The sequence below is a fragment of the Mus musculus genome, chromosome 5, assembly GCF_000001635.26.
Source record: "Mus musculus strain C57BL/6J chromosome 5, GRCm38.p6 C57BL/6J".
Lineage (NCBI taxonomy): Eukaryota > Metazoa > Chordata > Mammalia > Rodentia > Muridae > Mus > Mus musculus.
This window is the reverse complement of record NC_000071.6, coordinates 134,736,366-134,752,868: the sequence shown is the minus strand read 5'-3', so window position 1 is coordinate 134,752,868 and position 16,503 is coordinate 134,736,366. Positions and strand designations below refer to the sequence as shown.

The following is a 16,503-nucleotide window of genomic DNA, read 5'->3' as shown; positions in this document are numbered from 1 at the left end:
TATAATCCCTGTACTCAAAGAGGCTGCAAGAGGAGACTCTCAGGTTCGAGGCCAGCCCCGGTTACGTAATTTAAATGGGTGTCAGGGACTTGAGAGTATAGCTCAGTTGGTACCATTTGCATGAGGCTCTGGACCGCATCCCTATCATCACAAAAAAATTAAAAAAATAAATATTCACTAGTAATTAAAATAAATCCAAAGGGAAATAAGTCCCTCGTGTGTGACTGGAAGCTGGGGAAAGGCATGCTCTGTCCTTGGATCTCGGTCCCAACTGCTCCTTCTTTCCTTTCCAAAGCTCAGTATGAAAATTCATGTTCCCCTGCTAATGTAACCTGTTAACTCCATTTCCTCTGGGATTAGCTAGAGGTGAGGCTCTTGCTCCCACTAAAGATGCATGGCTGCCAGCGGGCCTTCAGTTTGCCAAAGACAGAACAGAACCAGGGTGCTTACTGATTTCAGCTCTGCCCAGGCCAGCCTCAACACTGTGGCTGTTCCTCTCACTAGACCAGGGTCCCACAGAGCAGCGTGATCTTAACAATGTCCCCTATGGGCAAGAAAAAAAAACAAAAGCCCAAGGCATATCGCTGGTACTTGGAAGATCCCCATCCAAGACCCAACACTGTCATAGCAGACATACACGCATGTAAAACACCAATGCACGGAAAATAAAGATTTCTTCTTTTAAAAGAAACCGTGGTAAGGATGCTGAAGTACAGCTCTCCACAGTCGATGGCTTCTGGCAGCGATGCTGACGCATTCTCCGCCTGCATTTCCTGGAAGTCTCATTGGTACACAGCAAAGCTGGTGGGTCCTTCCATCTGCCAGCCAGGATAGCGACTCATTGTGAGGGTAATAAGAAGGAAATACCTAAATTGAGTCCAAAGGAACCTGTTCTACAGCTCTTCAAAGAGGTTCAAGGAACAAGATGGAAGACAGGCCAGGAGCTAGAGACTCACCAACAAATGCCCAGTATCCCAACCTCAGGAGCAGCCTAGGGGCTGGGGATCCCAGGCCAGTCAGGGAAGGAAGGCTAGGGAGGTTGAACTGGTCGTACAGGGACTGGGAAGAACGGGGAATGGTAGATAGTGCGTGCCTGTCGTCCTAGCCACTCAGGAGACTGAGGTGGGAGAATCAGATCTCAAGGCCAGCTTGTGCTACCTAGTAAGCAAGTTCAAAACTATCCTGTGCTGCTTAGCAAGACTCTATCTTGAAATAAAAGTTTTTTTTAAAAAGCTAAAGATGTAGGTCTGTTGTGAAGAATCAGCCTAGATTCTCCCAGGGAGGGGCTGGGGGCGTGGCTCAGTGGTAGAGCCCCTGCCTAGATTCCCCCAGGGAGGGGCTGGGGGCGTGGCTCAGTGGTAGAGCCCCTGCCTAGAATCCCCCAGGGAGGGGCTGGGGGCGTGGCTCAGTGGTAGAGCCCCTGCCTAGAATCCCCCAGGGAGGGGCTGGGGGTGTGGCTCAGTGGTACAGTATCTGCAAAGCCCCAGATGTATCCCCAGGACTGTAGAAGAAAGAAACAAAACAAAGGGGCTAAAAGTTACCTGAATGGCTACTGAGGGTCTCTGCACAAATCACTGATGTTCTTAGAGCCACATAGAACCTGAACACTCTGCCCCTCCAGCTAGAGGGACATGGGAAGAGCAGCATCCCACCACAACTTTGCCCAAATGACTCTCCTGGGTGCCCCTCCGCCTACAGCGAGCTGGGCACCCAGCGGGCATCAGAGTTTGTCAGTGATCTTGGTCAAGGGCACCCAGCCATGCTCTGAGAATAGTTTTGTAAAAAAGCTCATTTTATCCTTTCTACGCTGTCTAGAGAGGTGGCCGAGCACTTGAAGACGGCTGGATTTCTGGAATGTTCAAGCAACTGGCTAATGAATGGATGTCAGCCCATGACTGGCATTCCTTGCCTTTGCCATATCAGTGCATGTGTTGTGTTAACTTGAGGGGATGAGCAGTGCAGAGAATCTGGGGCCATGTACCCTTTGTAGGTGCGTGGAGCCTTTGTAGCACATGTGGGGCAAGCTAGCGCACTGAGTTCAAGAGACCAAAAACTGGGGCACGAAGCAGGTCCTTGGCCCAGCAGCCTGAGGCCTATTCCAGCTCCAGCAAGTCTTCCCTCTATACCTCTCCTGGATCCTCACAGGAAACCTCTCCTGCTGGCTCCAGCCTCTTTCCCAGTCCTGGAATTAATAAAGCTCCAAGCAGACTGTGGTTTGCAAGTCTGCGAGCCAGTTCCTGCCCGCGTCACTACTCCAAGAGGAGAGGGGCCCAGCTCCCCACCAGCACCCCTGCTTCCCTCCACCCAGGACTTGGAGCCTCAAGCCGTGCCCATGTCATGGTCTCTGTCCCCATTAAGGGCTGAGTTAGGGACTTTGGGAACCTCGTAATCAGTTTACCCAGGGTATCCCCAAAATCAACACAGTACATAAGAGCTATGCCCATGCTGTGCCGTTTCTAGATGGTTTATGTTCTCTCTCTCTCTCTCTCTCTCATATTTTAATTTCTCCTCATGTTTTAGTTTGGGTTTTTTTTTAGGTGTGTGTGTGTGTGTGTGTGTGTGTGTGTGTGTGTGTCTCATGGAGCCCAGTCTGGCTTCAGATTCACTACGTAACACAGATGACTTTGGACTTCTGTTTCTTCTGCCTCTGCCTCCCAAGTGCTGAGATTCCAAGAATGCACCACTATACCCATGTCTTTTGCTCTATAAGATCAGGTATTGCAAAGCAGCCCAAGCTAACCTGGAGCATGCTATTTAACTCAGGCTGGTATCACTCTATCCTCCAGTCATGAAGATGGTTCAGGGAGTAAAGGAAGCTTCCTGGAGAGCCTGATGACCTGAGTTCAAGTCCCAGGACCCGCTTGGAGGGAGCAGTGAGCCCATTCCTGCAAGCTCCTCTGATCCCCACATGCATGCCATGGCACATACACACACAATGGAACTGAACACTACGACCTCCTGCTCCCGCCGCACAAGCGCCGTGCCAAGCTCTGAGATGATCCTCCTATCATGTCTCCCTTTTCCAAAATTCTGGTGATGTCTTGGGTGGTAGATCATGGGATGGGGGAAATTGTCTAAGATCTCAGACTGACACAGTAGAGGCTCTGTTGAGCCAGACAGCTACACCACAAACGGGGGCAGAGATTGTAGACCTAGCTTCAGCCATGATACTGTTGGTACCAAATGGATACAGAACACTTCTGGGCTCAGGGTAGAAACGTGTGCCCAAGCTTTCCTTGTCTTTGTGCTGAGTTTCCTAGTTAAGGATAGCTGGCATCAGCAAACAGATGAGACAAGCGAGCTCTACAGAGGTACACAATTATCCCAATGCTCAGGAGGCTGAGTCAGGAGGCTCTGGGGTTCAAGGCCAGCCTGGGTTATATAGTGAGACTGTGAGCATCTTGGAAGAAATGGAGGAAGAGAGGAACGGGAGAGAGGGAAAAAGAAGTAAGGAAAGAGAGAAGGGAGGGGAAAGGAGACAGAAGGAGAAAGGCAGGAAGGAAGGAAGAAAGGAAGGAAGGAAGGAAGGAAGGAAGGAAGGAAGGAAGGAAGGAAGGAAGGGGGAAGAATGAAGAGGAAGACATAGGAGGGGGAGAAAGGAAAGAGTAAAGGGAATTATGGGGAAGAAATAGAAGGAAGGAGAGAGGAAATGAAGGAGGATAGAAAGAAGAGAGAAGGAGGAAGAGGAAGAAAAGTAGGAGAGGGAGAAGAGGAAAAAGAGGAGGAGGAGGAAATGAAGGAGAAGAAAAGAAGAAGGAGGAGGAGGAGAAAGAGAAGGAGGAGGAGGAGGAGAAGGAGGAGAAGAAGAAGGAGAAGGAGAAGGAGAAGGAGAAGGAGGAGGAGGAGGAGGAGGAGGAGGAGGAGGAGGAGGAGAAGAAGAAGAAGAAGAAGAAGAAGAAGAAGAAGAAGAAGAAGAAGAAGAAGAAGAAGAAGAAGAAGAAGAAGAAGAAGAAGAAGAAGAAGAAGAAGAAGAAGAAGAAGAAGAAGAAACACAAGAGCACCAAGACAAGAGAACCAAAAATTAGCCCAGGTCCACCTAAGCCACCTGCCTTTGATCTCCCACCCCCACCTCCGCCAATGCTGTCATCTCTGCAGACTCCTCTATGCCCTGTACTGTATAAGACATCTGATAAGACATCTTTAACTCACCCCTCTGCACCACCCCCTACAAGAGAAAGACTCTAGGACCTATGGCCTAGACTTTTTCTTCTAACCAACTATGACCTGTATACAGCAAGCAACCATCTCCCTCTCCTGTCCTACAGTACTCCACATACACTCAGGAGTCTGAGAATGACATAATCTTTCTCTGACCTACACTTCACATTCCTTAAAGCCTTACAGGATCTCCATATGCTCAGGGACAGGGTGGCCAGGGCACTGATCGCAAGCTTTCCTGGAGGGCTCTCTGCTGGTTCAGCATAGGCTGCCCCCTTCTGGCCAGTAGAGGAATAGCATCATCAAGCCTTCCCAGAGCCTCCAAGAGAATCAGTTTCCAGATGCAAGTGAGAGCATTGGACAGGTGGTGAACAAGCAAGAAGGAGAATACTGAGTTAATAGTCACCTGCACAGAGCTCCCACCTCCATGTTCCCTACCAGGCACCTAAGACCCAGTATGACCTCTGTTGGACACTGTGCCTTGCTCAGGGGCGGTGCAAAGCTGTGCTCGTGGCCCTTACAGAACCAACCAACACCTTATGCAAGGATCATCTTTGAGCCCTAGGGAGACACTAAATACATGGCTCTCACTCCCAAGCCACTCGCCTGACCTCAGCCCCTTGGTCTCTGCAACCATAGACCCATAGATCCAACACCCTTTCCCAGGCTTCAAACAGATGGCTAAGACCTGTCTCAACCATGATGAACTAGATCGTATGTCAAGGTCTCTAATCTGTTCCTAAAATGCCCCCACGGTACCATGTCTATCCTATTCTCTCTCCCAGACAATTCTGCTCGCAGACCTTGAACTCTATAGGCAGACTCCCTTAGCCCCATCAACCTACCTAACCCAGTTTTGGGTAAAGCCTGTCTCTAGCCAGGCTTGGGGGTGTTGGGGTGTCTGCAGGACCAGGGTGGGAGCTGAGGCGCGGGACAGCTGGCCTGTGTCCCCACACTGGGCCTGGGGCCCAGGCAGAGGGGCGGGGGCCTGGCTACTCCAGCCTTGGCTAGGGCTGGGATTTTTTGGCCGGGCTGCCTGGGCCCTCCCTCCTGCTTCCTCTCCAGAGGGCTGTCCTGGCAAAGGCCCCCCTTGCACTTTCTGGCGGGAACAGGGCCAGGAGCAAGCAAACAGCTACAGAGGGAAAGCGGGAAAGCGATGGGGGGGGGGGGGGGCAGAGCACGCGCGCGTCAGTGTGTGTGTGTGTGTGTGTGTGTGTGTGTGTGTGTGTGTGTGTGTGCAGGAAAATAGACCCATAGTCGAGGCAGATTCAGCCTAGGAGGCTTGCAAGTCTGGCCTTTCGTAATTGCCCCCTCCCCCGCGGCCCCCTCCCCCAGCTCCCCCTCCTCCCGCCCTCCTCTCACCCGCCCTCTCTCCCTCCCTCCTTCCCTCACAGCAGCCTACCAGGCAGCAATTACGCTTTGGGGATAAAACGAGGCGCTGAGAGCAGGCTGGGGCAGTCCTCCCCGAGATGGCGGGTCTGACAGCGGTAGTCCCGCAGCCTGGCGTCTTGCTGATCCTCTTGCTCAACCTCCTCCATCCCGCGCAGCCTGGAGGTAAGGGGCCCCTCGCCGGTCCCACGCTGCCCCTCGCTGGTCCCACGCTGTCCACAATCTGCGGGACCCTGCCGGCCAGGTGGCAAGACTGATGGGGAATCCCGGAGATGGATGAGCCCTTCAGCTCCAGATCCCCCCTCCTCGAGACAGGGAGGGTTCTGGGAACTGTCTCCTCTTGGGAGCCAGCTCCGTGTTAGGGGTCCTGTCAAAGCTACACTCCCGCCAGTCAGGATGGTCCCTACCTCCTGTCCAAGCTCGAAGGGGTCCTCTGAGTCACCTGAGTACTTTCCAGTGGTGGTGGCAGTTTGCATACCTGTGCACACCTGTGTACATACCAGCCTGGGGAGAGACAATCCTGGTTTGTCTTTGCTTGGAGATGTTCGGATTCTGTGTGTGTGTGTGTGTGTGTGTGTGTGTGTGTGTGTGTGTGTGTGTATGCGCCCGTGTGTGTTTCATACTATGTTGCACAGGTGTCAGTGTGAGGTTCTAGCCAAGCATGTCCCTGAAGGAAATGTGTCTGGGATGGTATGAAGGTCTGTTCACAAGTCCGTTCCTAGACAGATGGAGGTACAGGGAGGCAAACCGTGAAGTTGTGTGATGGGATCTGCCAAAGTCCAACACCCAGCTGGGCGTGGTGAGCCACACCTGTGACCCCCAACATGTAAGTTCAAAGCCAACCAGACCCCGTCTCAAGAGCAACCAGGAGGGTTGAGGACGTCCCTGTTGATGGAAGGCATGCTAAACATTCTCAAAGCTCTGAGTAAACTAGGTGGGCGTGGTGACACATACCTGTGTGGTGGTCATCGGAGGATCAGGAATTCAAGACATCATTGGCTACCTAGTGAGCCATTTGGGTTCTATCAGGCTGTCTTAAAAAAAAAATGTCCTAAAGACGTCTGGTGCCCAGGTGTAGGACGTCACTGTGTGTGTGTGAGCGTGAGCGAGTCCATGCCTGTATGAGGGTTTGCTGAGATGGAATACAGGCCAGAGCGTGAGCTGGGGAAAGTGCCCATCTCCTGGCAATCAGGACATGGCTGGTATCAGAGGCTGAGCCTCAAGGTATCCTTTTGGTCATCTGATATGTATCCTGACCGGGCATGTTGGGTTATGGGGAGGAAGGAGTCTGCTCCCAGATGAAAGGTGCATCCAGCTGTGGGGAAAGAGGTGTGAACCTATGAACCATCTGCTGGGGTCTGGTTTCCCTAAGAGACCTCATTGTTGTGGGAACCTGAACTTGGACTGGGGACAGGAGGCTACAGGGCGGGGTTGGACAGGGCTGTGGTCAGAGACTGAATAAGAACAGCATCTGTCCCATGAGACTTACTTGCTGGGGGCTAGGAGCCCACTGTAGAACAAGAGTTCCAGGGCTGGAACGAGACTGAGGTTTGTGGGTACCAACGGGAGGACCCATTAAAGAGCAGTGTCTCTGGGTCACCTGACCCTCCTGCCCCAGATGTGGTCTCGTAACATTTGCCCACCCTTCTCCCTGGATGGTTATACTAGTTCATCATAAAGAAACTGTTTATCTTTACAAATAGGGAAGCTGAAGTTAGGCATGAAAAACCACACCTGACACAGGATGCTATCGAGTCGAGGGCAGCCTGAGCTATAGTGAGATCTTGTCTCAGTATCATCTACAAGCAGGCTAGAGGCGTGGCTCGCCTAGGAGAGTTCTCATTTGCACACTCGGAGCTCTGCATTCTATCCCCAGCACCACATTAAACCAGAGGTGGTGGCTCATGCCTGTGGTCCCAGCTCTCAGGAGGAGGAAGCAGAAAAGTTAGGAGTTCAAGGTCATGCTTAACTGTATAGGGAGTTCAAGGCTAGCCTAGGCTACATAACCCAGTTCTTGAAAGGTACAGAATTAGAGTCTGGGATAGGCTAAAGCTGTCCCTGGAAGCTAATATCAACTAGCTTTCTGCCCTGGGGGGAGGTGCCAGGGAATATTAGGAAGATACAGCCCTGGGGCGGAGTCTTCCTTTAAGGACAGAACAATCCCTCCTCCCTTGCAGCCTGGGTGATATCACTCCATATTCAGTTGCCATTATTCCCTATGACGAGAAACCTAAACTCTGTCCCAGGTGGTCAGAGTCACCGGGTTCAAGTAAGAGGCATGTGAATTGATGCCTTTCAGGATCTGTTCAGACTCCACTGAAGTCCAAAGAGGTCAGAGTCCTGGGAGGAGTTGGCCACTGGTCACATATACCTAGTCCCCCACCTGTCTGATCCTAGTGATCCCTTGTCACTGACGGAGGTAGTAATAGCATTTCCTTTGAATACTGGCTTGCTTCAGCCTCTATGCTAAAAGGGTTGTATGAGCCAGGTATGGTGGCCCAGAAACTGTGCTACAGAGTAAGTTCCAAGGCAGCCTCTGCTATGTAGTAAGACCCTACCCACCCACCCCCAACCCAAAAGAAAGTAAAAGGTCACCAGAAGAAAAAGAAAATCAGGCATGGTAGCATGCCTGTCTGTTGCCTGTTTTAGCATTTTGGAGATGTAGAGACAGGAGGATTGGGAGTTTAAGGCCATCATCTATGTAGTGAATTGTAGGCTAGCCTGGGCTACATGAAACTCCTTCTTCAAAAAAGTGTGTGTTGAGGGAGGGGCACATTAGACATAAAACTAAGTTCAATGCTCTCCCTGACACCAGACATGTTTTTAATATCCCTCCTGTCATTTATTCCCTGAAGGTTTATCTCAGCAGATTTCAACCCCGATGAACATGCCGGTCGCCTGGGTCAATGCTGTGACCCACGAGCTCTTCCTTTATTTGATCTGCGGAGGCTCTTGACTGAGGGAGTTGGGTTTTAACAGCTCCCCAGGTGCCTCTGATGCACAGCCAAAGAGTTAGTCCCTTGATCCAGCTCTGTGTGTCTTGTTGGAGCAAGGAACAGTCCGCCCACCCACGGGAGCACGGGTAGCTTTTGAAAAGTGCCTGGCAGCCTGCTCTGTGCACGAAACAAACAGCTCGGTGAGGCTTTATCTGCTCAATCCAGGCTGCCCCACTGGACTCTCGCTTGGCCCCGCGCTCCCTGTGATCTTTGAACCTCCTGGCAGCAAATCCGAGGTCAAATGTAGATACCATGCTAAGGCGCTTCATCGGGCTGACTCTAGGTTTCCTTGGCCTGCAAGAAGAAAGAAACATTCCTACTTCTTAGGGCCCAGCCCCCTAAGAATCAGCGGCGTTTGGGGACAAGGGGAGCAGTGGCCACTTGATAGCAGCTGCTGCTGAGATGATAATGTAATATGATAACGTAATATAAAATATATCCACTGAGATGACCATGGGACGTGGAAATTGTAAAGTGACAGACTCTCTTGCAATTTGCCAGGGAGCTGAGAGCCCTTGGAATTCGTTCCTATTTTTGGTTTTTCTAAGGTTTTGTTCCTTATTTATTATTGTTTATTTGTGGTGCTGGGGACTGAACCTATGGCCTTGGGGTATACTAGGCAAGTCTTCTACCTCTGAGCTGTGTGCCCAACCTCTAAGGTAGAGATTTTTCTTTTTCTTTCTATTTGTATTTTGTTTGTGTGTTTGTTTTGCCTTGTTGAGATGGAGTTTCATATAGCCCTAGTTGGTCTCGAACTCACTATGTGGCTGAGAGAGACCTTGAACTCCTGATCCTTCCGCTTCCTGAATGCTGGGATTACAGCTGTGAGCCACTGATCCTGACTCTAATTTCCTAAGGTTAAAACACACTTTCGTTTTGGGGTCTCAAATATATAGCTCTGGCTGTCCTAGAACATGGTATGTAGGACATATTAGCCTCTCGAAGACTTGCAGCAATCCTTCTGCCTCTGCCTTCCAAGTGCTGGGATTATCAGTGCTCATAACCATTTCTGACCTCCCCAGCCCAGTTTCTAAGGCTTGATTCCCTCTGTCAGACATGGATGGTACATAAACAGGTGACAGGAGAGGAGAGGTCCCAGGGAGGGTACTCCAGGGAATCTGAGCATATCTGAGGTCCCTCTTGAGAGAAAGTCAAGTTCAACTGGACATGGGGATACAGGCCTGTAATTAGCAGGACAAATCTAGCCTGAGCTACCTAGAGAGTTCAAGAAGCTAGCCTGGGCTACAAAGAAAGACCCTGTGTTGGAAAGGAAAAAGAAGAAAAGTGGAGGGGAGGATAGGAGAGTTAGGAGAGGGGAGGGGAGGGGAGTTAGGGAAGAGGAGGGAAAAGGAGGGAAGAAAAGGGGAGGGAAGGGTTATGGGGAAAGGAGAGGAAAGGAAGAGAGGAAGTCAAAACAGAGAAAACAATCCGAGAGACTGAGAAGTAGGCTGCCATCCAGGAGGAAGCCCTGTGGAGACCACACAGACAAAATGAGGGCTGATGAGTCCCCCATTCCAGAGGGCTTCCAGGCAGAGAACTAAGGGATGCTTTCAGGGGTTCTAGCCCAAGCCAGAGGACTGTTCTGATTCCTACAAAGCTAAGGTCATGATTCTCACATGTGAGAGACAAGATCCGCCCCAGGCTAGCCAGAGGAACGAGCCAGACCCACTTAAAACAAGACGCAAGCGTGTTCCAAGCCAGCTGCTTGTGGCTGGCTGTGCATGGAAGGCAGGAGGAGCCGTGGCGGGCTGAGAGAAGGTAAGCTTCAAGCACAGACGAAGAAAGGAAGGGCTGGAGGGGGCGGGGCCGTTCTCGGTAGGAGGGGGCGGGGCCGTTCTCGGTAGGAGGGGGACCGGGCTGTTCTCGGTAGGAGACACTGCTGCTACCAAGACAGGGCGGGAAGGAGGCCCTCTGAGGAGGAGGTCTCCGTGAGCATTAAATGGTTTTAAGATGAGGAACTTGCTATGTTGCACAGGCTAGCCCAAACCTCCCTGTGTAACCCAGGAAAGCCCTGAACTTCCTATATGTAACCCAGGCTGGCTTTGAACTGTCTATGAAGTTCAGCATGACCTCAGACTCGCAATCCCGGTCTCCACCTCTGAGTACTGGGATTACAGGTATGTGGGCATCATGTCCCATCCACAGAGTCTGCTCTTCTTTGTACAACCATTGTATAGATATCATGGTGGGGGCAGTGGTCAGAGGACAGAGGACAGCTATGGGGAGTCAGCTCTTCCGCTCCACCATGCGGGTTCTGGGGATTGAACTCAAATCGTCAAGTTTGGCAGCCAAGATAACGGCAGCTACTCAGCCTTCTCTGTGATCTCAGGAGAAAACCAGGAATCAAAAACTCAAGCCAGGCGAGGTGGCACACCCCGGCCGGGCCAGCACTCTAGTGGCTGAGGCTGGAGAATCTCGTGTTCAAAACCAGCTTGGGCTACATAGTGAGATTCGGTCTCAAAACAGCATTCCAGCTATCTGTCGCTCTCGTCCTGGCTTGGGGACAGAGGAGGACCAATGTTACTATGTAGCTATGGAGCATGGCTGTGGACAGCAGAGGGAAGAGCTGGAGAGAGGAAAGTAACAACTTCCTCAGAAAGGAGCCTAGTTAGAGGGGGGGGTATTGAAGAGCAAGTCTCCAAAAGACAGGAAGAGGGGTTCACTGCAAACCCCCCCTCCCAGGGAGCTTGAGATGGGCAGAATCCCTCTGCCTCCTTCCCTCATCATTTATTAAGTACCTATTGTGTTCATGATCCTAGCCAAGTCACGGGCACTTTCTCTTAACAATTACCCTCTGTGCCGGGTATGACCCTATCTGTTCTCTCCTGTTTAAATGCTTGCAACCCATACGAGGCAGCAAACATCTCACCTACATTGAGGGGGAGTGGGGCTTGGCCAGGCAGGGCCTGGGGCTCAGTTGGCAGGGTGCCAGCCTAGCAAGCACCAAGCCCTAGGTTTTATTCCCAGCACTGGAATAAAAACAGGTGTGGTGGCAGAGGCCTGCGATCACCCAGCCAGCGAGGAGCAGGGAGAGAAGCCAGAGGGCTCTGTCCTGGGTCCCCTCACTCTTCCAACCCACCATGCCGTTCCCAGCAGGCAGCTTTTGGGCTAGAGACCAGAGAGAACAGGATGTGGAGAGACGTCAGAAGGGAAAAGGCAGAAATTCACCCTGGAAGCATGAAGCTCAGAACTGGAGGCCAGAGCCAGGGAGAGCATCAAAGGCTTGGGGGCCATGTGTGTTTGGCAGCTCAGGATAGCACTAGAAGGCTTATTTCCTGCAGAGTCACCCCTCCCTGAATCCCCCAAGCTCTGAACAGATTGCTCAGACCATCCGGGCCTGGCATGTAGTCTCTAGAGGGTCAGGAGAGGAGGGGGGCACAGACCCCAGGAGGTGGTGGCGCCAGGACTTTAGCACAATCTACCCATGTCGGCCAGATATTTCCAACCCTGCTGGGCTGACAAGGCCCAGTGACCAGGCAGGCCCAGCTGTGTATTGTCACTGAGTCTCTGAGGCCAGACATACAGACATCTGGCTGAGAGGTCTCCTTGGACCCACTGCCAAGCTACATGACTGCCTGGCACCCACCTTGTGTTCTCCCACCATGTGACTTTCGGGCTCCCTTCTGCAAAGCAGAGCCGGGCCATGATGACAAGGTGACTTGCCAAGGTTAGGGGTCATGATTCAGTATAGGAGTCTCTATTTGTTGCCATGACAACAGCTCTGGGGCCAGCATCTGTAATATTCTCCAATGAGATCTTTGGCTGACCCTCGGGGGACTGAACTGGTGACCTTGGCTTAGCGTTAACTGTTCCTCAGGAAACTATTTGATTTGCTCATTCATGGTGTTCCCACCCCCTCCAGTCCCTGGCCCCTCCCAAAACAGCGCATGACCAGAACCCCACCCCAAAAAAGCTGCCCAGGGGCCTGGGACACAAACCTCCTCACACTATCCTATCAGAATGAGAATGGCTGATGTCAGGCAGAAGTGCATCTCCTAACAGCCCAGCCTGCCCTCTTAGAACTGGCTACAGTCATGCTGCCAGGTTCTGAGAGAAGTCAGTGGGCAGAACAGGTAAGTAGAGTCCCTTCCCCAGAGACCAGCCACAGCCACAGGCAGGGGCCCCTCTCTGCAACAGTGTTAAGCCTCCTGCCCTGAGAAGGAGCCCGGGTTCATTCCAGGCTTCGTGTTTATCCAGCTGTGTGGCCCCAGCCACTTCCCTTAACCTCTCTGGGCCTGATTTCAAGTGTGCTGGGACTGCATTGAGAATCTCTTCCCTTCTGACTTCATTGAGACACTTTGAGAAGAGTGAGAAAATGCTAAGCTAGGTGTGGTAGTTCATGCCCATGATCCCAGCTACTCAGGAGTCCGTGAGGTGGGGAGTTGGGGGTGTTTACAAGGTCAATACCACTCTGAACTATGCATAGTGAGACCTTGTTTCAATAAACTAAGAACTGGGGCATGATTCAGTGGTAGAATATCTTTCCAGAATCCCCCAGTGATGGGCTGGGGGCATGGCTCAGTGGTAGAGCCCCTGCCCAGAATCCCCCAGGGAGGGGGCTGGGGGCGTGGCTCAGTAGGAGCATGCTTCCAAGCATACAAACAACACAAAAGGAACAAAAAAATGTAAATAGAAGTTGTTTGTCCACAGACACTAATTTATAGACAAACAATACCACAATCATTATTAATACCTTCATTAAAACATGTTTGATAAGCCTGACTAACCAAAGAATCTACTTCCTTCCTTTTAGGGGTTCCAGGAGCTGTGCCTGGCGGACTTCCTGGTGGAGTTCCCGGTGGAGTCTATTATCCAGGTAATGTGCATAAAGTTTCCACACAGCTATGTATGACAAATGGGAATGGACTGTTCATGAGAAATAGAATATTTTTAAACATTTTTTAGAGATTTATTTATTTATTTATTTATTTATTATATAGATATGAGTACACTGTAGCTATACAGATGGTTGTGAGCCTTCATGTGGTTGCTGGGAATTGAATTTAGGGCCTCTGCTTGCTCTGGTTGGCCCCGCTTGCTCTGGTCATCCCCGCTCGCTCTGGTCGGCCCCACTCACTCCGGCCTGTTTGCACCAGCCCAAAGATTTATTTATTATTATACATAAGTACACTGTAGCTGTCTTCAGACACACCAGAAGACGGCATCAGATCTCATTATGGATAGTTGTGAGTCACCATGTGGTTTCTGGGATTTGAACTCAGGACCTTCTGAAGAGCAGTCAGTGCTCTTAAACACTGAGCCATCTCACCAGCCCCATTTTAAAACATGTTTTACATTTATTTATAGAGCTTGCATGTGGAGGTCAGGGGATAACATTTTTGTTTGGTTCTTTCTTTCTTTCTAATTTGTTTTGTTTGCTGAGGCAGTCTCACTACGTATCTATCCCTGGCTGGCCTGGAACTCACAGAGATCCACTTGCCTCTGCCTCTGAAGTGCTGGAATTAAAAGCATGCACCACCATGCCCAGCTCCAGAGGACAAGCTTGGGGAATCAGATCTTCCCTACCACCATGTGGGTCCTAGGAACAGAACTCAAACTGTTAGACTTGGCAGCAAGTGCCTTTGCCCACTGAGCTATTTCATCGGCCAGAGATGTTTTAACATTTAAATTTCTACCACCAAGAACATGCAAGTCAGGCCCACTTTCCCAAGCATTAGCCAGGCTGGGAATGTGGCTCAATTTCTTTTTTTTTTTTTAAAGATTTAATTATTTATTATATGTAAGTACACTGTAGCTGTCTTCAGACGCACCAGAAGAGGGCATCAGATCTCATTACGGGTGGTTGTGAACCACCATGTGGTTGCTGGGATTTGAACTTCGGACCTTTGGAAGAGCAGTCGGGTGCTCTTACCAACTGAGCCATCTCACCAGCCCCCGTGGCTCAATTTCTAAAGTCTCTGCCTAGCATGTGTGAAACCCTGGGTCCCATCCCCAGCTCTGCATAAACCAGGTGTGGTGGTGCATGCTTGCAATCCTAGCACAAGGAGGTATAGGCAAAGAGGACAGACATTCAGGGTCCATCCTTGGCTATAGAGAGAGCTCTGGCCAGCCTAGGCTGTGTGAGACCATGCCAAAAAAAAAAAAATGCAATTAGCAGAGCTAGATATGAAGGCAGACATAGAAAGTCAGAAGTTCGAGCCGGGCGTGGTGGCGCACGCCTTTAATCCCACCACTCGGGAGGCAGTGGCAGGCGGATTTCTGAGTTTGAGGCCAGCCTGATCTACAAAGTGAGTTCCAGGACAGCCAGGGCTATACAAAGAAACCCTGTCTCAAAAAAAAAAAAAAAAAAAAAAAAAAAAAAAAGGAAGAAAGTCAGGAGTTCGAAGCCAGCTTGAGCTGCATAGCAAGACCCAGTCTCCTTCCTAAAGCAAGCTGCTGATGGAACAGCTCTTAAAAGCATAAATATTGTACAAGATGGAGCATAATCTCCACTGTCAGGAGCCTGGCACCTTCACACATTCCTGTCACCGGAAGGTTCACAGTCCTCAGAGCATTAATCCCACTCCTGGCAACCCACTGGAGACAAATAACTGAGAGGAGAGAAATGGAGCAACTAAGCTGCAGATGTGGCTCAGCTGGGGGAGTGTTTGCATAGCATGTGTGAAGCCCGGAGTTCCATACCTAGCATCACATAAACAGGGCACTACGTTGAATGCCTATCACACTGAGCAAGCTAGCCAGCAAGACTAGCCATATCAGCGAGCTCTGGGTTTGACTGAGACAGCCTGTCTCAATGAATATGGAGTGATGGGGGATGATTCTAGACATCAGCTCTGGGCCTCCACTTGCACATGCATGTATGCATGTATGTGCACACACATACACACACATGCACGTATACATGCATGCATACCAGACACATACATGAAAAATGGGAAGAAAATAACTAGCGTGAAGTCCGAAGACTCTAGCTCCATTCTAGGACAAACCGACACAAGACTGTTGAGCCAGTAAGACAGAAAAGGAGGCTGAGGGTCACAGAGGTTGACTTGCCCAAGTTCAACTAGGGTTTGGCAGTGGGGAGAGGGGTGTGGCTTATATGGAAGGATGTTGATCATTGATCTCTCTCTCTCTCTCTCTCTCTCTCTCTCAACACACACAACAGGGGCTGGTATTGGAGGCCTGGGAGGAGGAGGAGGAGGTAAGCTCAAAAACCAACCCTAAATTCCTCAATGGAAGGATCTGTTTATCATCATGACCCACCCCCAACACATCATTAGATGTGGTGAGATCTCAGCAACTAAAGGGTCCTTGTTACATGGGTTTCTCCAGTGGGAAAGAGAACCAGTTCTAAACAAGACCCTGATGGCACCATTCAGAGCTCCTGTCGTTTTTCCTAAGGGCCCCTTCCTATTTTATATTTCTTTGATCTCCTCCCCAACATTCCCGCTGGCTGGAGATTAACTCCTTTTAGAGAGGGAAAAAAAAATCCAACCTTGAGAAATTGCTGGAGATGTTGGTGAATGCCTACAACCCAGCACTTAGAAAGCAGAAGCTGGGGGACCAAGAGTTCAAAGTTATCCTTGACTACATAGCAAGTTCAGGACCAGCCTGAGCTACATGAGACATAGCCTTAGAACAAAACAGACACAAAAGACACCATTCAACCAAATATCCAGAGGGAGAGCTGGGTTCCCAGAAGCTCCATGCCTAAGCAAGAGGACTCTCTGGACATCTTTAGCACTTAGGGAAGAGACCCACATGCAGCTCTCACTTTCTCCTGAGGGGAGCGGGGAGGTACAGGGTTAAAGGACTAAGAGATGGAAGGGAGTATGTGCCTATGATACCAAAACTTGGGAGGTGAAAGCAAGAAGTTTAGGAGTTCAAAGTCACTCTTAGCTATATTGTGAATTTGAGGCCAGTCTGGGCTATGATGAGACCCTGTCTGATACCAAAGAAAAAAAGGGAGGCAGTGGGGAGAAAGGTGGGTCACCTCCTC

At 50.6% G+C, this 16,503-nt stretch overlaps 1 protein-coding gene and 1 long non-coding RNA gene across 11 annotated transcripts in view; one reads left to right on the top strand and one right to left on the bottom strand.

Annotated features, from left to right (window-relative positions):
• Positions 1 to 7,157, bottom strand: part of Gm30003 — a 77,257-nt gene extending 70,100 nt beyond the window's left edge. For 7 of the 8 annotated variants that reach the window (XR_868585.3, XR_868587.3, XR_003955804.1 and 4 more), the window contains exon 1: positions 5,561 to 7,157. This is a non-coding gene — a long non-coding RNA (predicted gene, 30003). The remainder of the gene's footprint in view (positions 1 to 5,560) is intronic. The other variant, XR_377128.3, reaches the window with a different exon arrangement.
• Eln (elastin) overlaps positions 5,501 to 16,503 on the top strand; it is a 44,774-nt gene continuing 33,771 nt past the window's right edge. The window contains exons 1-3 of one of the 3 annotated variants that reach the window (XM_011240855.2): positions 5,501 to 5,712; positions 13,297 to 13,359; positions 15,670 to 15,705. In XM_011240855.2, coding sequence (XP_011239157.1) covers positions 5,628 to 5,712; positions 13,297 to 13,359; positions 15,670 to 15,705 — 184 coding nt within the window. In that variant the 5' untranslated portion in view covers positions 5,501 to 5,627. Of the gene's footprint in view, positions 5,713 to 9,942; positions 10,302 to 13,296; positions 13,360 to 15,669; positions 15,706 to 16,503 lie in introns of those variants that run through there. The other 2 variants (NM_007925.4, XM_006504360.4) reach the window with 2 other exon arrangements.